The sequence below is a fragment of the Agelaius phoeniceus genome, chromosome 1, assembly GCF_051311805.1.
Source record: "Agelaius phoeniceus isolate bAgePho1 chromosome 1, bAgePho1.hap1, whole genome shotgun sequence".
NCBI lineage: Eukaryota > Metazoa > Chordata > Aves > Passeriformes > Icteridae > Agelaius > Agelaius phoeniceus.
This window is the reverse complement of record NC_135265.1, coordinates 145,589,000-145,610,627: the sequence shown is the minus strand read 5'-3', so window position 1 is coordinate 145,610,627 and position 21,628 is coordinate 145,589,000. Positions and strand designations below refer to the sequence as shown.

The following is a 21,628-nucleotide window of genomic DNA, read 5'->3' as shown; positions in this document are numbered from 1 at the left end:
CTTTCCTTGCTTCATTTTACTTAAGCAGATTACATATGGTGGTTGTTTTGTCAAGGTTCTTTCTCAAATTTTCCCCTTTTTTTTTTTTTTTTTTTTTTTGGAAACTGATTTTGCATTATTTTGATTTTGTCTCCAGAATGAGCATTTTCAAGAATAAAGCTTTGTTCAGCTAATAAGGTAGTGAATCTTTGGTGTAGGTACCTTTAAATGATTCATCTTTCCAAAATGCATGAGAGGGTAAGAAAATGTTCTTCTGTGGAACTTAAAAAGGCCTCCTTCAAGATGGTTTCATGGAAATGAGGAAAGAAGCATTTGTCAGGAGTGGGTGGTGGTAAGGAAGAGTTCAGTAGGTAGGAAGAAGTGCCACTGAATACCCAGAGATTGTCACAGAAACCCCTTGGCTCCCTAAGACACTGCCGTTTCCAATTATATAAATGTATGTCACTTTTAATGGAAGATCAGATTTTGTGTCTTCTATGACAGGCAGTTAAAGTATTTAGTATTCTAAATACTCAAAATGAAAATTAATGGATACTGCAACAGCTTGTTTCCACCTAACTAGGGAAAGCAAGGCTGTTCCTGCCTGAGATGCTGAGAGGGTAATATTACTCTGGAATAATAATTGAATTGAGCATTGAGTGCAACTTAATTACTTTGCAGCAGAGTGCAACTAAAAATTATAAGGAAAAGACATCTAAGAAGAATGTAATATATTTGGAAACAATCTGTCTCCAGTTATATAAAATAAACAAAAGAAAATCAAACCAAAAAACCTCAACACCCAAAAGCACCTAAGCAACTCTAGATAACAGGTTTTGAGTACTTGGTATGTAAGTGTGTTTTATTTATAGTTTTGGACTATGAAGAAGTAGTTCATGTAAAAATTGTATTTGCAGATATAAAAATACAAAATTGGCCTGTGATGTCATTTTCACTTAGATCACTGGCTCCTTCAGGCTGTGGATGTCATCTTTGTATATTGCTTTACTCAGTGATTCCTCTTTTAAAATAATGAATGTTCCCTTTCCTGCTGCTCTCACATTAGTGATTACATCTAATTCAATAGCAAATCCAATTTAGAAAATTTTTCTAGTCTGCTTGTCATAGACTTTTAGATTGATAACTTCAGGAAAAAGTTTCCTGGGGATTTTGTATTTGTTTCTTTCTCCTGAGTGTCCAATTTGCTTCAATACCAGACCTTAGTGCAAAGTTTTATCTCTCAATATCATCAATGTTAACCATTGTCTTTCTTTCAAAATATTGGTTTCAAAGTCTCATCCTGTATTCAAACTCTCAGTAGACAAATGAGTCATCATTTTTTTCTGGTCATTGAAGATAGAGAGAACTTCAGTAGAAATGTATGATAGCAACTGCCTGACGTAGCAGGCAGGAGCAAAAGCTTTTGACAGCATTTGCAGAGGAATCAAAGAGAAGCACTTGCTGTGCACTGTCTTGGAAAGGAACACTGAGTTCCCAATATTTTATTACATTTTAAAATGGTAACTTTTCCTGGCACAATGTAAGTCAAATCAAACCCACTATTTTAGTGGGGAGCAAAAGAAGTCATGATGTTTGCAGTTCTTAATGTTTTAATCCATTGTTCTGCTGTAAATGGAAAAAAACCCAGAGATAAATAGCATCAGAAGGCATTTTTACAGCTTTTGTGGTTCCAAACATTCTAGTTTTAGCTGCCACAGGAGTGATTGTATGATTTGAGAAAATGGTTGTTTCCAGTTAAGGAACAGAAACATTCCATTTTATTTTGTTACAGATTATCATGTATTGTTCAGCTATAACATTTTGCATGGTTAGAATTGTGCTACTCAAAACAGAACCATTATATATTAATTGGTTTCTCCCTGTATGGATTCCTACTGGAAGTGTTCACATAGAGGAGCACTCAGTGTTTGGAACTTACTGAAGAGCAGAACCCTCACATTTACAGCTTAATGCTGTAGCTGACCTGGAGCTCCTGGTCTGGTTTTCTGGAGCTTCTTAATGCCCAGTGGAATATTCTTCAATTGTAGAATCATAGAATGGCTTGGGTTGGAAGGAAAACTAAATATCATCTAGTTCCTACGCCCCTGCCATGGGCAGAAGCACCTTCCAGTAGACCAGGTTGCTCAAATTCTCATCCAGCCTGGCCTTGAACACTTCTAGGGATGGAGTGTCCACAACTTCTCTGGGCAACCTGTGCCAGCCCCTCACGACCCTCACAGTAAAAATCTCTACCTAATACCTAATTTCAGCCTACTCTCAGTTTCAAGCCATTCACCCTTCCCCTATCATTCTATGCCCTTGTAAAAACTCCCTCTCCAGCTATCTTGCAGACCCCATTTTATAGGTATTGGAAGGAGCTATGAGGTTTTCTAAGGCTTTCACTGTCAAAACCATCTCACATTTGGCAGTGAAAGCTCTGCTTTTGGGGATGTTTTCACTCAGTGTTGCTGGTGATGTCCCTCTGTGAGGAAATAGGAGTAGCTGACATTGTGCCTTGTTCTGCCAGGCTTCAGACCCCCAGGAGCTCCAGGGTTTAAACTTTTTGGATAACAGGGCTGTGCAAGGATCTCTGCAGTGTGACTGGTGTGGTCTCTACCAGGCCCCATGCTCAGTTGTGCTGCTGTCCTGACAGTGGTTCTGAGTACAAGTTCTCCAATCTCCAGTGATTTGAAAGTGAATATATAATATAATATAATATAATATAATATAATATAATATAATATAATATAATATAATATAATATAATATAATATAATATAATATAATATAATATAATATAATATAATATAATATAATATAATATATGGCAAACACTGCCATACTGTTTGCCACACTGCAAACACTGATCTAACATTACCTAGGTGATGGGAAATTGCCTGTGATCTAAATGGGGAACAGATATAGCAAACTAAATATTTTTGTGTATGACTGGAAATGTAATCCTCAATTCATCATTACTTAATAACGTTTTATACTGGATTTTGGAACTATTGCAGAAAATTTGAAATCATTAAAGTTGTAGTCTTGAAAATGCATATTTGAATATTACTATTATTATTATTAGTCCTTCAGTTGCACAAAATCAGGTATTATTCCTTTATTTTGATTTACTGCTTTTCATCTGCTATACTTTTACAGTAATGTGGAATTTGTTGCAAGGGGTAGTGCTGTAATCTGTGTCTACAAACATGATTACTGTGGGAGAGCCACAGATGTTAACAAGCAATTTAGTTGTAGTAGAAACTGTAGGGCGAGTGTAGAAGCATCTGCTATTTCTTGTTTTGGGTTTTTTTTCCAAAATATAATGCAATTGAATAAATACTTTGTCCTTTGCAAAACTAAAATGGTGTTTTTCTTCTAGTGCTGTCAGCACTGTTCTACTCTGTTGTCAGAACATTTTCAGTTCAATTCTTTAATTCATCCTGAAGGGGTTGAATGACCCCAGACCTTCCCACAGGCTGAACCAGTTGTACCTGCAGCTTTTTCCAGCGTGTGAAACTACTTGTTTTGTGGGTTTCTTTTTAGTTGTTAGAGTATATTCTGGCAATCAATGAAGTAAATATTTAAAGTTTGTTTACTTCTTGCTATTGTAGGCATTGGATCAAGACAGAACTGCGCTACAGAAGGTGAAAAAATCTGTGAAAGCAATATATAGTTCGGGGCAAGGTAAGACGTTGTTTTCAGTTTTACAAGAGCCCAAGCATTTAATTTCAAGTTTGAGATGTTTTGCAATTCATCCTGTTGAAATGTATAGCATAAGAAATGCTTATCTGTTTAGGAGTGTTTGGACTTCAAAATTTTCTTTCTTTACTTCTGATTATACATCAGATTAATGTGCTCTCTAGTTCTTTTACCCTCATATTCCTTCTCAATGGCCTCTGGGAGAATCCCACAGGTAAATTTTCTTGCTGTCATAATATTTCAAGCATTTACCTTTAACTAGAACAGTGACAAAAAAGTGTTCTCAACTGAATTTTTAGAAAGCACTTATAAGTGAAATAAGATTTAAAAGTTTAAAAGTTTAAAAAAGTAATTTAAAAAAGTTTAAAAAGTAAATAAAAAGAAATATCTGGTTTTGTTTTGTCAACATGTTCTCTCCCTTCATGATGTGTTTTTCTTCTTGCCTAAAATCAAAATTATATATTTCCCTTCTTACCTAAAATAGTATAGTTATATAATTCTTTTGCTTGCTTGAAGACACTGTTGATGTTTTATTAGGACTATAGTAGTTACTTTGATGGGAATTTATTTGGTTAGAATATGAATTGATAGTCAGTTTGAGTGCAGTGACAAATGGTGATCAAACATTACAATATACAAATTTGATTTAAAAAATGCTACAACTCTAATGCTTCTACCTCTTCTCTCAAGTTCTAAAAACTGTGCCAAAGGCAGATAGAATAACAGAGCTGTGGACTTGCCAATAATCCTCTGTCTGTAAATACATGATTTTAGAAAATCCCAGTTCCAATTTCCTAACAATAATAATAATCATTTTAGTAAATATTTTCCATCTACAGAGCTACTTTTGAGTGCTGTTAGTTTCTGAGTTTATGGAAGTGTCTGAGATTTTTATTATCTTGTCGATTCTTAACTATTCTCATTTGCCAATCACTGATGTTGGTTTGCTAGCACCGTGCATGCTTTAATAACTGTAATTTCAGTTGTTGATAAATGTTTCCCAATAGACTGTGAAGCCTGATATAAAGTGAGAATAGTATTTGGTGCAAGTGTATTTAGCTTTATGCTTTTAGAAGTATTCAGATTCTCCAATAAGCTTTTCCATTTGAGAGTACTTACTAAAACAGAGTTTCAAAACTCATAAAAAGTGTAGAACACATTAAAGGTGTTTCTGCCTGTTTTGAAACTATAATATAAATAGCTATCATTTGAATCTTGGGATAAAAATAATATTGTTGTCAAGGCCTGTAAGTAAGACAGTGCTATATGATGAATTAGTTGCATTGAACAAAAGCAATAGAAAGTGGGTTAATGGCTTTGATTAGGTGTTCTGCACTTTAAAAGCAGCAGAGATGGGTAGCTGTTTTTTAATTTTTTTTTTTTTTTTTTTTTTTTTTTTTTTTTTTTTTTTTTACATTTTAAATTGTTTTTTTATCAAGCCTTGTTTCAAAACTACAAGTTAGTAGGAATTCTTTTGGCTCAAGAAAGCCAAAGCTTTATACATAATCCTCTGGCTCCCTCTTCAGAGTGCTGCTGTCTTAAGCACTTAGAATGAAAAGCTGTGTACAGGAGGCATTTCAGGCAGTGACTGATAAACTGGGATTAGTAAAGCCAAGACCAAAAACGTGCCACACATGTGAAACCTTATAAAAATAAATATGAAGTGAATCAAAACCCAAGCTCATTTTGTCTCCTTGTACAGGGGAAATTGCTGAACCAGCTATTTTCTTGTGCTCTGCTGATGAAAATGGATTTTATTGATATTTAAGTAAAGCATTCCAGGAACAGCTGTAAAAAGAATTGGGGTTTATCAGTTCAAGAAAGTGTTATGTGGCTATTTTTATATTTCAAAAGAAAGCCTCTAACTACATTTTGACAATCCAGAATTGGAATTTTGTTTTACAAATTTGTTTGCTACCATATTATTTTACTAAAGTAGGAGAAGGTTTTGTAGTACTCCTTTGCTCCAAAATCTCCTTTGAGAACTCCAGCTGGACTGGTGAGAAAGTTATTCAGGGACAATAGAAATTGTTTTTTCAGTTCAGTAATCCAATTCATAGGCTACCAAAAGCCATAGCTAGTTTTTTTGGGTTGTAGTGGTTTTGGGTTGTTGGGGTTTTTTCTGTTTCTTTGGGGGGTTTTTTTGTTGTTTCTTTGGGTTGTTTTTATGTCTTTGGTTTTGGGGTTTTTTTTTTTGTTTCTTTTGGGTTTTTATTGGTTTGCTTTTGTGGGGAGTTGTTTTTTGGGGATTGTTTTGTTTGAGTTGAGGGGATTCTTTTGGTGTTTGGGTTGTTGTTTTTTTGGTTGGTTTGGTTTAGGTCTTTTGTTTTCTTTATTTTTTTTTCTTTCCTGAGTAACGTTTGACTAGTGGCAGTGGCACAGTGCAGTGTCTCATACAGAATTCTTCAGGAGGGCTGAACCTTGTGGTGTGTTGATTTGTTCCTCTCCAGGGCTGAATTATTAACCACAAGGGTCTATGACCTGTTACAGAGCTTTAACATCACCCAAATACTTTCTGCTCTTCCTGTCCACCCCTCACCCATTTTTCATATTTACAGTTAGAGCTACTGCTGTGGAAATGAAAATATACCAAGACAAGAGTATAGAAAACCCTTAGAAATGTCCCTTCCCTATTTTCATGTCTGAAAGGGTTGTATGGGAAAGGATTTTCATGGAATCCAGTGAGACATAAAAACAGACACCTCCTTCTCAGCACTTGCTCCCTGTCTGGCTTGCTGTCTGCTGGCATGATTGATTGTAACTAGGAGCCCTTCTTATGGCAGGGGTGCTGAACTTCTGCCTTCCTTTCCTGTTAGATTTGGATTGAATTGTAACAGCAGTGGATGGCACAATTATTTTTGCTGTAGATTTTTCAATAGCTCTTTTTCATTATTTCCCTGGGATAACTCCCAAATATAATCAAAAGAGTTTACACAATGGAGAAATAAAAACATAAAATCCATCCAAGACTAAAGGTGCTGAGATAGATCAGCAGTTCACATGGTCTCCCACAGTGTTCAACAGCAGATGCTTGAGGAAGAAGAAAAATGGTACAAAGATGGATGTATTTTAAGTACTTTGTTTAGCACTCTGTCAGCTCAGACTGACATGAAGGCCAAGGAATTACCTTAAGTCAGAAATTATATTGTGATGTTTGATACTTCTAAATGGACTTTCTGCAACTTATTTCATCTGAGGAATTTGAATTAATGTAAATTTTTATCATTCACAGTCCTGCATCAATCTAGTTAAATTCTCCTGAGCAAAGTTTCCCAATGCATGCTCGTGTTCTTCAGAACTGAAGTAACTTGAGGAGGAGAATGTCCCTGCCCATGTCTCACAGCATTGGCACTGAACCCACCAAAACAACTCATGTGATATGAAATGGAGGGAGATTTGCATGTTCTGGGCATGAAAGGTTGTAAGAGGCTTTGAAGTGCCAAAGCTTGCTAGAGGAGAGCCAGAGGAGTTTTTGGTGGATGAATCCAAACTTTGTTCTGTGGACTATTCTGTCTCTTGAAATAGGTTTGAGTTGTTTCTGTTATTACTCACAGTATCTCTCTGCTGAACTCAGCAGCTCCTAGGGGGTTTTGAGGTTTTTTGGTTTTTTTCAGTGGTTTTTTTTTGTTGTTGTTGTTTTTGTTTTTTGGTTGTTTTGGTTTATTTTACAGAAAGCATCACAATTAATCATTCTCACTTTCTCCAAAATGGAAGCACAGACTTCCTTTTCTAAAATAGAGAAGAGGAGGAGTGAATTTTGGGCAGCAAGGACAGGAACTGCACACAATATTAAGGGTTTAAGCCTTAATATTTTGATATTGCAAGCTGGGTTTCTTCAACTGTTAGATTTGGGATAAATCCTCTGAAGCAGAGGAGAAAAAAAATTCTTCCATGAGAGCTTCTTCAAGCATGTCAGTGATGAACAGAGATGCAAAATAAGTAATTTACTTTTCTGGGCTGGCTTATCTCTCAGTGCTCTTGTACTGTGATGATCTAGAGAACCTTGCAGACTCAGTGAGATGTTTCTTGCTCTGAAATATGGAAAGAGGCTTTTATTACTTTTCCCTTGAGCAATCTCATTCCAGAAGGCATTATTGTTATCAAGTTCAGACAATTGTATGGTGGTCAAATAATTTTTTTCCTATTATTTTTTCATTGTATTTCAGCTTGTGAAGAATGAAATGAGAAAGGGTGTTTTTTATTTCAAATAATTTCTGCCATCCTTTTTAACCTTGCCAGCTTTCTTGCTTTTCTAAAGCCTTTCTGAGTCATCTTTCATTCATAAATGCATGTTGGCTCTGACCTTGGTTATTTTTCCTCTCGCTATCCATGGAAAAAAGCTGTTTTAGAAGAAGCTTAAAAATAGTTTAAAGTTGATCAAAATTCTGAAATACGATTTTTATTTTTGTTAACCACAAATGCAGAATTAATTCTTATTAATGTAGACATTATTCAGGTTTCTTTGGGCATAATCAATGCCAAAAGTAGTGTTTTTCTTCTGTAAACGATTTAATTTTTTTGTGCTTGTGTTCTTCAGTGTTTGCAGGGTAATATATCTGAACAAAACTGTTGTAGAGGAAGGAAATTTTAGGCCTTTAATTGCAGTGAGGGGTTTTGTAGGTCCAGCATATAAAGGTTATCCCTTAACCTCTCTCCACAGTATTTGTACTTCTGTAGCCTTTCTTAATATGCACAAGTAGGCAGAAATCTCACTAGGCTCAGAGGCATGTGCTAAAATTTTGATAATTTTGGAGTGGGAAACAAACATAGTATTTAATGAATGCTGTGGGTTCTAGTGAAAGAGTACAAATTCTGCCAATCTCATTTAAGTATTTTCTGTTCATCCTGGGAAAGGTTTCCCACAGGGTCACTTTAGGCATGGAGAAGGGCAGGTGGCTGCCTGGGAATGCAGTGCAAGGTGGGGTTGAGCCCTGGGAGTCCTTCAGAGCCCTGTGCTCCCTGTTCTGGAAGTGCTGCTGTGCAGCCAAGGGCTGCTGCAGAGCTGCTGTGCCTGCCACTCCTCCCTGAGCTGCTTGGGTCTGCATCTCCAGAGGCATTCCTGTTACTTCCTCTTCACATTTCCTCAAAATACATGGTAGAGCTCAGACATAAGGGATGCCACAGCATTATTGTGCACTGGGAGCTGGGAGGGTTTTCTCACACCAAAGGGGAATTCTGAACATTGCCCAGGGTTGAAGGTGTGGGTGATGAGGAGATGCACAGCTTTCAGTTCAGAGAGTGCCACTGCTGTGTCCAGGCCAGTGTGCTGCTGTACTCCACATCTGCCACACTCTGGTGGCACTCTCAGCACAGGCTCAGGTGCTGCTGGCCTTGCCAGCTCCTACTGGGGAGGGGATGAGTGAGACCCCTTGGAAGGGAGCTGTGTTTGTCAGTGGGTGCAGAGCCCTTGCTCAGTTTTCCATGATTCTGATGTGCCTCAGGGAGCTGCTGAAGGAGCAGGATGCCTGCCAGGGGAAGCTGTGCTATTTTCATCACAGTGCTGAACATTGCTTAAAATATTGGAAAGACATGATTCAGTTCTGGAAGACAAACCTTATTCCCTGTATGTACTGCTGTCAGTGATCCTGTCTCACTCTTAGGGTTATTGAAGTCTTGTATGAGGACTTGTATCTAAGAAAGTAAATATTGTCATTCCTATTAGAGCTTTCTGTATGCAAAGGAAGTTCTATTAGGACGTTAGGAAGTAATTTCTGAGTGCATGAGGCACCTAGAGTGAGATTAAAGAATGCTCTTTGCTCTAAGCATGCCAGGTTTCACATTCCATATTTTAGTGTAGGCTACATTGCAGATTTAATTTTTCAGCTGTGTGCATTTATGGTTGAGTAGGGAATTGCCTTACCTCTTTAATAGAAAATATTTAATCTCCTTTTGCAAGATTTACACTGATACTTATGTAGAAATTGAAAATTTCTTATTCTTACAGAATACTTGCATTTTGTGTGACAATTACAGAAGTAAATATAGGAGTATTCCTTTTACTTCACCATCAAAACTTCATTTCTATATTTAAGTGATTTGTAGTTTGGGATTCTTGAGAATTTCCTCTATATTGTTCTAGGACAATGATCTGCTTCCTGCTTCCTCTTTCTCACTGGGAATTTCTTTGCCTTTCTACAGATAGAGGAAACAAACTTCTTCAGCTCTTTTTCACTCTCTTTGTGAAATAACTTTTTAAAATGCTCTATGAAACAACGCAGTGCTTAAAATCAAAATGCTGGGAAATACTGTGGTGGAAAAAGTGCTGCACAAGCAAGGACAGGGATTCCATGATCTAGCAGGGCTGTTTCTGACCTTGCATTATCCTTCCTTTTCCTTCAGCACAGCTGGATATGCTATGCTTGAGCTTTACTCACTTAGAAGTTGAGCTAAAGCTCCTTCATAGATAAAGTCCTCTGTGTGTATTTGTGCAAAAGCTTTTACATCAAAACAAAATGCATATTTTATTGTTATGTAGTAGTTTCTTTGAGTTCAGTGCTAAGCTATTTGATTAAAACTCTATGCTTTTGGAACAATTTTCTTAAAAACACATGGCTTGAATTTCAACTCTGTATTAACATATGATTAAATATTTGGCCTCTTGAAAACCTTGGTATTAATGTCTGATTTTTAGAGTGTGACTGGTGTGATGTGGGAGCTTTGGGGCTTGGTATTGGTAAATAAGGATTGTCCTTTTTTAACAGGTTTTGGCATTTTTTTGTTGGAGCTTTGGTGCACTGTTTGAGTATCTGCAATACCTTAGAAGAGTTAATTGTTTAACCCTTCATCAGCTGTTTGTTAATGCCCAAATAGATTTGTGCATTGTGAGACATTATTAATGAGACATTATTAATGAGGAATTGTTTGAAACTTACATCTTTTTTTTCCTTTTCTTCTGAGTCATAACTTGCAATTCAGATGCTCCTAGTCAATATCATAAATTTAAAATAAAAAAAAAACAAAACAAAAAAAAAAAAACCAAAAAAAAACCAAAAAAAGACTTGGAGATTTTGGGGGGGAAAAAAACATGGTACTTCCTGGCTGTTCTCTTTCCCTTCTTCCTTTTCATTGCACAGAACTTGTGCTGTAGCTCTGTGGTTTTGTGTTTGTGGTTTGCAGAAAAAAGCCCACATAGTAAGCCTAGGCAATTCATTAGAGTGAAATATTGATTTAATTAATACTAGTAATATCCTCTAAGAGTGATAAAGGTGATAAAGCCTTTCCCAAAGGGCTGTAGGGGTAAATTTTCTTTTTAAAGATAGAAGTAACAAAAATTATGCAAACACATGCCAGAAAAGAAACTAAATAGAAACAGGAAGGACATTTCAGATACAACAGTTTCTAATTCATTCTTGAGTCAAGGATTTTTCTCACTTTCACTGGCTTCAAGTGCATTGTCTTGGTTCTGACCTCTCTGTATGTGCAGTTTGCTATTAAATAGACTGGAATGAGTCTTTGGCTGTGTACCAATACACATTCTGTTATCTGGGATAGCTCAGTGTACAAAGCAGGCAAAAAGGGAGCCTTTGTAAGATGCTGCTTCTTCTGAACTTACAGTCAGATTCAGACTTGGCCTTCTTACATTTAAATCTGATACTTTTGCCTTTTTTATCTGATACTTTTGTTCTTTTTTTGAAATGTCCAACATTTCAAAAGAAAAGTTCATGTATGGAAAGTTCCTGTAGTGGGCAGCTAAAAATTCCCATGTTGTTTACAAAACAATCTTATATTGTTTCACTGATGTATTATTGATCTTATTACTCTGCCAATAGCTACAGAGTTTTCTTCATCTCTGTATTACAAATTTCAGCCTGCTGATTTAAAAAGCATATATATACCTATTGCTAAGTAGTTCTTTTTAATCTTAAAATTCTTTTAATTTTCAGTAAATGTGTTGACTTGTGGCTTTTCTCAAAGTACTGTTTATTAGTTTGTTGTTAAGTTGCAGTAAGCTTAAAATTATAATTGGCTACAAAAAAACTGACTTTTGATTTTTCTTTGCAGATCATGTTCAAAATGAAGAAAACTATGCACAAGTACTAGATAAATTCGGAAGTAATTTTTTAAGTCGGGATAATCCAGATCTTGGCACAGCTTTTGTAAAATTTTCCACACTTACTAAAGAATTATCAACACTGTTGAAGAACCTGGTGAGGAGTTTTGAACTTTTTTAGCTCTTAACTTGTTTCAAAATAAAGTATAATACAAGAACTGCATGCATGATCATGGTGACTAAGGATAATTTTTAAGATGTTTTCAGTTTTTTTCCAAAACAAAACCTACAGTTTCTTCAGAGAGGATCTCTAAAGGGTGTTATGACCCACTCTGTGTTTGACTGTTAATTGGCAGTTAAGAAGGTAAATACAAGTTTTGAGACATCCCTTGAGTCATCATTCACAAGTGATTGATGGTGATCTATACCTCATGGAGCTAAATTTTAAATTATCCCTTAACTTGAAGTCTTTCTTGTTAAAAATACAGTATCATTAGTCATGGCTGTTTTATTTTACCACAAAAGAAGAAACATTCACTTTTTGGAAAAAAACTAACAATTTGAGCATGTTTAAATGATGTTAACAGTCCACTCTCCCTTTAACACGTAAAGCATCCATGCCAGGTTTTTGAAGGTGCTTTAAAGGTTTGCCTCAGTTAAAGTTTGCCTTAGGCCTTTTATTTCTGAAAGTTCCACAATAAAATTACAGTCATAGCAAGTATCTTTGAACACTGAAAGTAATGAAGCCACATTTCTTGTGAAATCATTCTTCATGGGCTTTGTAAATGTAACTGTAACTGTTATATTCAGAAAGTCATAGCTTCAGTTTTATATTTTTCTTATAGTTGGGTGAATTTCCAAGCATTTTTGGTGTGTGAAGTACAAGTGATGTTACAGATTTGTCTTCCTATAGTCCCCAGCACTGCCATAACTGCTGTAGGTCACACAAAGGCCACTGTAGCAAAGTTCCCTGGCTGTGACAGTTGCCCAAAACTGAGTCTTGTGCTTTCCTCTGTAGAGACTTCTGTCATTCTGGATTAATTTGACTTTAATTTAAATTTAGCACACAATTAAAAGTAAGTATTATAAAATGTGAATTCAAGTGCAGTGTAAGGACAGTTTGGGACTAAAACTCAAGTTTTTTGGAAGCTTTCTGGACTTTGCCATTCCTAGCAGAGCATCCACAGAAATTTTTTAACCTATTTCAACTAGCAAAGGTGTCAGGGTTTATTTATTTATTTTAAATAGTGCTGTTCAAGTGGAAAAAACACTTTTAATTTAAGAAGCCACACTTACTCAAAGCAACATTATACTAATTCAGCTAGATTATAAGCATTATCTACCCAAATTCTTGTTAACAGAATTCAAAATAGGGTATTCACTAATTTACTTCATTTAGCAATCTCAAATAGACAACAAACTTATTTTACAATTGCCTCAGCATTATAGAACCATTTATTTTTCCCTTTTTTTCTCCCTGAGATAGAAAATTCTGCTTTGTTGTTCTTAAGCATCATTCTGTTTAATAAGATTACACTGAAAGAAAAAAAGATATTTATATCAAATAGAAGTTGGGGTCCACTGAAGAAGCAGTTGAGAGAAGGATTCTGTTATGTCACTGCTAAAGCCCCAAAGTAGGTGCTGAGCCTTACGTTGATAAAATTAATTGGAAAAATGGCAAGAGTTATTTAGATGAATGGCAGGATAATAGGTTTAGGGATTTTTTCTTTTTTACCTAGAACAGATTGTTGATGCCTTCTTTAATAAAGGTACAATAAAATAATGAATGGTCTTCAAATACATAAAGATGAATAAGGACTGGAGGTACACAGTAGACAAAGAAAAAAAGGCTTCACAAATTTGGATCCTTTTTGTTCCATCTTTCAACTTCAATTATGATTCATTAAAATTTTCATAGGAATTGTGATATTTTGGATATTTCATGACAAGGAGGGTACAAAATAACTTACTTTCTTCTTTGTCTATTATGGAGTGACTATTTTAGAGTGATATTCACTTACTATGAAGTAAAATCAGCAACTTTTCTACATACACAATCTTTGGAAAGAATAATTTTGAAATGAATAGAATAATTTTAAAGAATAATTTTGCTCAGCATACAAGGGCAAGAATAAAAAACCATGTCCATTAATCATTTTAACAAGGCTAAATAAGTTGCTGTGCAGTTTTTACTACTAACTGTGGATGTAATCATTAAATATAATGTCTGAAACTTAAAATTGATGAATATAATTGTTAAGTTGTTGAATCATTGTTATTAAGATTATTTTATAAGAAGGACACATAATGACCCTTCAGTGAGATTTTATAAAGGTAAAACATTGGGATTGGCCATTGCCAACCCTGGTCTCTGTTTTCAGCAAACTCTGAGTGTCCCACCAGAACCAGTTTCTCTGATTTTTACTTCTACCTCCTTGACCATTTCAGGTTTCATTCTTTATGCAGTAATTCATTATAATTATGCATTTAAAAGGTGTATAAAGACCTGTGTTATGAAAATGAGTGTGTCAAGATCTTTACATTGATCTAGATAAGGTTTTGGCAGAACGTTTGTAGCAGTTGCAGATTATTTCTTTTGAAAATTTGCATGATTCTTGCCTTTTTCCAAGTGTTTAAAGCCTGTTTTTCTCTACCTCTCTTTCCTGTAAATGTCCTCAGCTGATCTTTGCAGGCAAATTATCTTTTGTTCACAGCCCTCGCTGAATTCTTATATGTGTTTCCATGTGTTAAGGGGTTTTTTTCCCTTTTATTTTGTTCTATATGTGAGACTGTTTTGCTTTATCAGATTGTTTCCAGTTCATTTGGGCTACTGTTTTATCAAGTCTTGAATGATGTAATAAATAATTGCAAATCCTTACTGTATTGGAGTAATACACTGCTATTTAGCTTTGGGTTTTTTGGTTTTTTTCTATAGCTGACATACTCACTGGCTACTGTTCAGTCATTTCAAGACAAAAATTAATGGTTTGAGTTGATTATCTTTAATGGATACACCTGGAAAAATGAAAAAAAGGCTACAGTGTCTTTAGAATATATGAGGAGTTTGAGTGGAACACTAGATCTAGGGAACCTGTTTCAGTGGTTGTTTTGATATTCTTGTCCATAACCAAACAGGCATCAACTCAGTAGGGTGAAATTTAAAGTCATGAGAGTTTAAGGGGATGTCATATATACTCAAAGGACAAGGAAAGGAGCAGTGTTCCCAAAAAGGGGGGAATATTCAGAGAGCTGGTGCCCCTGTTGGCTCCTTCTGTTCCTGCTTGAATTTACACGTGCTTTGTGTGTTCCCTGCCTGTGGCACAGCAGGTCCTTCTTACTCAGGAGGCAGTGGCCAAATTTGTACCCAAATCTTTGCTTCAAGAGGATGAATATTGCCTTGAAGTGCTTTCAGAACTTTGCTTACATACTATTTGTAAAATTCTGGGTTTCTGTCACCTTGTTTAAGTAAACATTAATTATAATGTTTCTATGGCTCATGCAAGTAAATATTTATTAATATAAATATGAATTTAGAAATGTGAGGTGATTGCAACTTGATTAGTGAAGTTCCTAGAATTGTTGGCAATAGTTTGATAAGATCATAATAAATCCTTTTGAATGTACTGTTTTTCTTTTTAGCTCCAGGGTTTAAGCCACAATGTTATTTTCACTTTGGATTCTCTCTTAAAAGGAGACTTAAAAGGTGTTAAAGGGGTAAGTGTTGCAAACTAAATTTTTGTTTCATGTTCATCTGTTTAGTGACTGTTTTTCTTTCACTCATGAGAGTATTTCTTATGTTGGCATTTATTAATAATCTGTATTTAGTACAAGGAACAAAATTGGTATGACTGCAATGAAATCATGAAAATTTCATTGTAAATTGCTGTTTTAGCATGCACAGGAAAACAATACTTTACAAGATTCAAACCCAATATTTTTTCCAACTGCTTTGTGAAAAGTTTTGAAGAAAACAGTATTTTTGTTGCTATGTATTACCTAATAACTACAAAGAAAAAGTTTAAAAATGTTCTAAGACAATTTTCTGTTTCCTAAGGACCTCAAAAAGCCTTTTGACAAAGCCTGGAAAGATTATGAAACCAAATTGTAAGTATTTGTCTCTCACTTGGCTTTGTTTATTGTGGTGTTGGGATTTTTTAAATGAATTATTATTAGCAGTATTATTAATATGGTTATTGTTATTATTAAGATATATTTTTTCCCCCCAAGTAACACACAATCTAGAGAATACAGTTAAAAGAAGGGCAGTTTCATGGCTCAATAGCTTCTTGAGATTTAAAATATACAGGATTTGGTAGAGGAGCTAATCTTCAGAATGTCTTCTTTGATACTTCTTAATTATTACTTTTTCCCTAAATAATGCCAGAGCACATTTTAGCAGAAGGAATTGTCTAAAATGCTTTCTAATTAAAATTTCAGTACCAAGATTGAAAAGGAGAAGAGAGAGCATGCGAAGCAGCACGGGATGATAAGAACAGAGATAACGGGGGCTGAGATTGCCGAGGAGATGGAGAAGGAGAGGAGGCTCTTTCAGCTGCAGATGTGTGAAGTAAGAAACAAAGTTCAGTTTTTAATTGCAACACCAGAACTTATTATTAACAGACTTTATGGGTCTTTCTTGAGGGTGGTGAAATCTTTAGTCACTTAATGGGGGTGGAGGGAGGAAATTATTTTCATGTGACACAGTACAGCAATATAATTATTTTAGCAACTCTTGTACAAAGCTAGGCTTCTTTTATTTATTCCTTTTCTTTGTTTTTAGATTATTGTGGGAAGGTTCTTGGGCTAAAAATACACTGTGGAAATATTTCTTATTTTATCAGATTTATGGTTTAGCAATATTTTGATATCTTTCTTCCAATATGCTTTCTGAAGCCTTCAAAAATTTCTAATAAAGTGATAAATGTTAGCGATACATTTAGTTCCATGAAGCTGATTTTTTATATTAATAGTTCTTTTTATTACATTTTAGTGGAGAACACAGTGTTTGTAGTGCCAGAATATTTCAGTAATGACTACAGTAGCATTAAAAAAGGGAAATCTTTAGACAATTCCAAAGGATGAAAATTTTTTCTTCAATTTGCTTTAAGTTTTGGGGTGTTTAAATTTTATGGAGTGGCCAGATAAATTGTTACCTGTTTTAAGGTTAGTTTAGCAGTGGTGCACTGTTGTTTTATGGCTCAGCACCCAAGTTAAACACGGAGTTTAATTCATTGAGCAAATGATGTTTTATTGTTTGAAAACTGTTGAAGTTTTTGATACATGATTGTCAACATGTTGTCCATTTTCTATACAGTATCTTATTAAGGTTAATGAAATCAAGACAAAAAAGGGTGTGGACCTTCTGCAGAACCTTATTAAATATTACCATGCACAATGCAAGTAAGTGCTGCAATGCTTTAAGCTTTAGTTACTATTTTCTTTTTTTGCACAAGATTTTGTTTCCCTTTGTTTGAATGTATCAGGGCTTTTTTCATGACTGTGTTGTGCCAGGTGTCTGAATCTTCCTCTTCTGAGGCTGTGGACTTCCAGGAGAGAGTGTGTGAGTGAGTTTGGGGGGCAGGGCAGTGTTGGAGAAGGAGGCCAAAGGAAAACCTTGCATCTTGCATGCAAAAGATAATTTTATTTCCTGAGGCATAGATCTGGAATGCATTTTTCTAAATATCTTGTTTATTCTAATTAATAGTTTTTAGTCTTTGTGTAAATTTAAAAACCACTGTGAAAGCCAATAATTTCTTTGGATTTCCTTGAGGTGAAACTGGTGAGGTACAACCATGTCATTATTAGAACCACAAAGGCAAACACACAGGAACTTAAGTTAAATACAGAAAAAAGATTTTAGAAGTTACTGTAGGAGAAACACATTGGCTGTATTCTCTCTAATTTGATACTTGTTAAAGTCACAGTGGTGTATCTCCACTGTTGAAAGATACTCTAAACTACTAGGTTTTTTTTAATTGGGGTTTTTACTTTTTAAATTATTTTGTTCAGTTTTGAACATGGAAAAGCTGGATATGTTTTATTGGTTTTGCTATTTTTCTACACAAGACAATCTACTTTGTGTTGTGAACTCCATACATTCCTGATAAATCAAAGGTATTTTTCATTCCAGTTTCTTCCAAGATGGCTTGAAAACAGCTGATAAACTTAAACAATATATTGAAAAGTTGGCTGCTGACTTGTATAATGTAAGTTTACTTACAAGTAACTTTATATCTGAAAATGAAAATATTTTGTTTATATAAGTACATAGATTTTAAATAGAACTACAAGGATGTATATTTAATTTGCATCTTATAATTGAGAAGTGTGTTACTTGAAACAACATAGCTAGATGAAGAAAAGACCTCTTAACTGTTAAACTTCATATGCAATTTTTAGAGCTATTAGGAAAAGTAGCTTTCATTCTACTATTAATTCAATCATACATTAAGATAAAACTACTTTTAAGTATGAATATTGGAAACAACTTATATTATTAACATTATTTTAGTACCATTTTCACTTTTTAAAACCAAACTACTTAATGATAGCACCAGGATTTTATAAATTAATTAATTGTGATGTTTATTGAAGAAAAGTAATAACATGGAATCAAAGATCACTTGTCATCCAAGTGTTTTTGTATTCCATAATCAGAATTAGAGTAATCCCATTTGCTATTGTAATTTGTCGCTAAATTAAACTGCATTTTCATTCCTTAAGTAATTTGTCAAATTTATTTGAGTTATTTAATATTTCAGAGGATAATTTAGTTGCATTAGCTATAGTAAGCCATGGCAATATAACAGAATAAACAGTGCATGTCAAGTTATACATTCATTTTAATTTGTTTTTCAAGCAGTAAATGCATAGAAGGTGAACATATAAGAATGGACTGGTGCATGAAAATAAACTCAACTATTACAAAAACACTAAATAATTGAGCTAGTTGTTCAGGACATCTAAAATGGTATATTAAAATGCATAAAATATTAAAATTAAAGTTGCATCCAGCAAGCATATAATGGCAATCTCTTTCTGTAGATAAAGCAGACACAAGATGAAGAAAAGAAGCAACTTACAGCTCTTAGAGATTTGATAAAATCTTCTCTGCAGCTTGATCAGAAGGAGGTAAATAATTTAGACATGTTACTCTTGGAGATAATGTAAATTTGTGAATTTTATATTCAGAAATTGGTGTAATTAATGTTAAACTTGTGTAGTTATTGGTTCAAAAGAGTTGGACTTTCAACATCATGGCAAAACTAATATTTACCATGTTCAACTACATATCAACAAACCATTTTTTTACATTCATTTTCTGTTTCCATTTTATGTACAGAGAGAAGTTATTCTCTTTTTTAAGAGAATAACTTTCTAAAAGTACTGTAAGAAGAGTTGTAATGGGTCAGATAAATGCTTCATCTACCCCAGCATCCTGTCCTTGACAATGATAAGGAATGATTGTGCAGGGGAAAAAAATTAAAAGAAGGATGCATACTCCCATCTTTTTTCTGCTATCCTCCAGCCAGTTTGTGTTCAGGATTTTCCTGACCCAGGTGATCCCAAGGCAGAATGAGAACCAGAGGTTTTCACTTTGGAGTTCAGCTGCTAACTCACATGGGTTTTGGGCTGTTGTTCTCCTCTCCAAACTCCTTTTGCTAATAGGAGATGGTAAGGAAGAAAATTTGTTTGCTATTCAGAGATCAGGGACTGAGACAGGGTGGTTAAAAAGTAAAATTCATCATCAAGTGCCCTGGTATCTGGTATCCACTGCAGAAGTGGAGGGAAGCACATGTGGTGTCCATTGCAGATGTTCTGGAATACTTCTTCAACTAGGAGAGAACATAATAACACACATCACAACTTTTACCTGAGATAATACTCTGACTTTTCAAAATCATAGTCCCTGAGAGAAATTCCATGGTGACAGTGATTGTTGGGAGGGTCAGTGTAGCTTTCCTTCAGGAAAAATTTGCTTACCCTCTGTTCAGTTTTCTTGTAGGTGTATAAGGCATTCATATTTACCAGATGTCTGTTATGAAATATGAATCACAACAAAACATTAGACAGATGCCATTGTTCTGAATATATATTATCATCCAAATATATGATCCACAGTATTGCTAATATCATGTATACATAAAAACATAATTTACAACCAGGTCACTGAGTCAGCCAAGTTTCTGATGCCACTTTATTGTGGATGTTGAGAGTAAAATGCAGGGCAATAAACACTGATACTTCCCCAGAATTCCTTCCCATTAGTAGCTTGGCTGGCTTGGAAGTCTTTGAATTTGTGCAGTTGCTTTTTGAAGAAGTGGAAATCATCAGTTTATGCTACAGCTGAGCCTTTCCTACCATGGCTGCATGTCTGTGGAAAAATCTTTCTGCTTTTATTTGTTTTGAATTTTTCGATCTGCTTACCCTATTCAGGATCTGAGTGTATGTGTGAATTTATGATATCCTTGCTAGATACTTTTTTGTTCTTTTTTTTTTTCCATATAAAACCTTACATTGACTTGCTTTTTGGCCAGAGGAGGTGTGTATTTTTGATCATCTGTAAAGCTATAACCATATCATCCTGTTTCTGAATCTTCATGGTGAGCTCACAGTATCTTCTTCTTCCCCTCTGCATCACTTGGCATTTTCTTATGCTGATCTTCACCTGTTATTTGTTGTCAAGCTACTCAGAATTTTTGAGTTCTGGGAAATTCTTCAGTGAGCCTTTCTTGGGTATCCTGAATAATTTAATAGCATCTAACAAAATTTGACAGTTTACTGTTCACCTTTTTCCATATTGTTTGTGTTAGACACAATATGTGCTGGCACAGCTTTCTGTGAAACTCATTTGTCTGTTTCATGCTTTTAACCTGTTTTGTCACTTGAGGACTTTTCCTCCTGTCCTGTGGCAATGTAATTCTTTCCCTTTCATAAGGAAGAAAGAGTAAGTGCCCATTGAAAATCCAGGTTCACTGCATCAGTCATCATTTACTTGCTGATTCTTCCAGGAAATTCTTGTACACAACCTCTCTGTTCAAAAGCTGCCCTGATTTTCCAGTGTATGTAATAATAGATATATTCTTCAAAGTAGTTTTCATTAATCTTCCTTCTGTGCTGTGAAGCTAAAAAATGTATCTTTAATTTCCTGGAATTCTTTTGAAACTTTTGAAAAACAGGACAAGTAATAGGTGCAATTTTCATGGGCTGTCACATAATTCTATAGATAGCCCATTGTGATCATGGCCACTGTGTGTAGATGTGTGGCTTGAAGTTAGTAAATTAACTAATGTAGAATCCCAGTTAATAAGGAATAAAAGACAAGTAATTCCTTACAGTGGTGGTTTTTTTTTTCTTTTGAATGTTTGCTTACATATGCTTACATAACATATGTGTACATCATAGAGCAGACAAACCTTGGCCAGGAGGCTGTTCCTCTTCCTGCATCTCTAATCCCACCATTCTGAAGGACAACACAGCCTTACAATGCATTCTACATGTTTTTTAGAATTTCTTTTGTGGCACAAATGCTGACAGGAGTACCACAGAGCACCTTTGAATAGATCCCAATTTACTCTAAAAGCTGCCAGCTCTTTCTAGTGCTCATTTTTCCCTTAGCTCATATGTTGCAGTCTTTCCTGAGTCTCTGTGTGGTATTTTTTTCCCTTCCATCTCCAATGTGCACATGGACCTACCAGATCTCTTCCATAACACTTACAGAGCTTTCCATACAGGCATTGCATTTGTCATCTCCCTATTATCTAAATCACTCTGAACATAATTCCTGCTCATTCTTCATCAGGAATTGATTCCCAACACACAGAGCAGCAAGACTTGCTCTCCTCTCATGTATCTTTTCTTCCACAAGCTGATTATTTGGGAAGCAAAGGAAACCATCTCCTCTCCTGGATGCTGCATATGTTGTTGAGTTCATGCTTCTTGACAATCAGCCAGTTC

The 21,628-nt window shown here is 35.1% G+C and overlaps 1 protein-coding gene across 3 annotated transcripts in view; it reads left to right on the top strand.

Annotated features, from left to right (window-relative positions):
• The window catches only part of ASAP1 (ArfGAP with SH3 domain, ankyrin repeat and PH domain 1), a 113,359-nt gene that overhangs the window by 42,219 nt on the left and 49,512 nt on the right, over positions 1 to 21,628 (top strand). For all 3 annotated transcript variants that reach the window (XM_054631493.2, XM_077189024.1, XM_054631501.2), the window contains 8 exons: positions 3,594 to 3,666; positions 11,683 to 11,828; positions 15,311 to 15,385; positions 15,726 to 15,775; positions 16,109 to 16,238; positions 16,986 to 17,071; positions 17,802 to 17,877; positions 18,716 to 18,802. In XM_054631493.2, the coding sequence (XP_054487468.1) occupies positions 3,594 to 3,666; positions 11,683 to 11,828; positions 15,311 to 15,385; positions 15,726 to 15,775; positions 16,109 to 16,238; positions 16,986 to 17,071; positions 17,802 to 17,877; positions 18,716 to 18,802 (723 nt within the window). The remainder of the gene's footprint in view (positions 1 to 3,593; positions 3,667 to 11,682; positions 11,829 to 15,310; positions 15,386 to 15,725; positions 15,776 to 16,108; positions 16,239 to 16,985; positions 17,072 to 17,801; positions 17,878 to 18,715; positions 18,803 to 21,628) is intronic.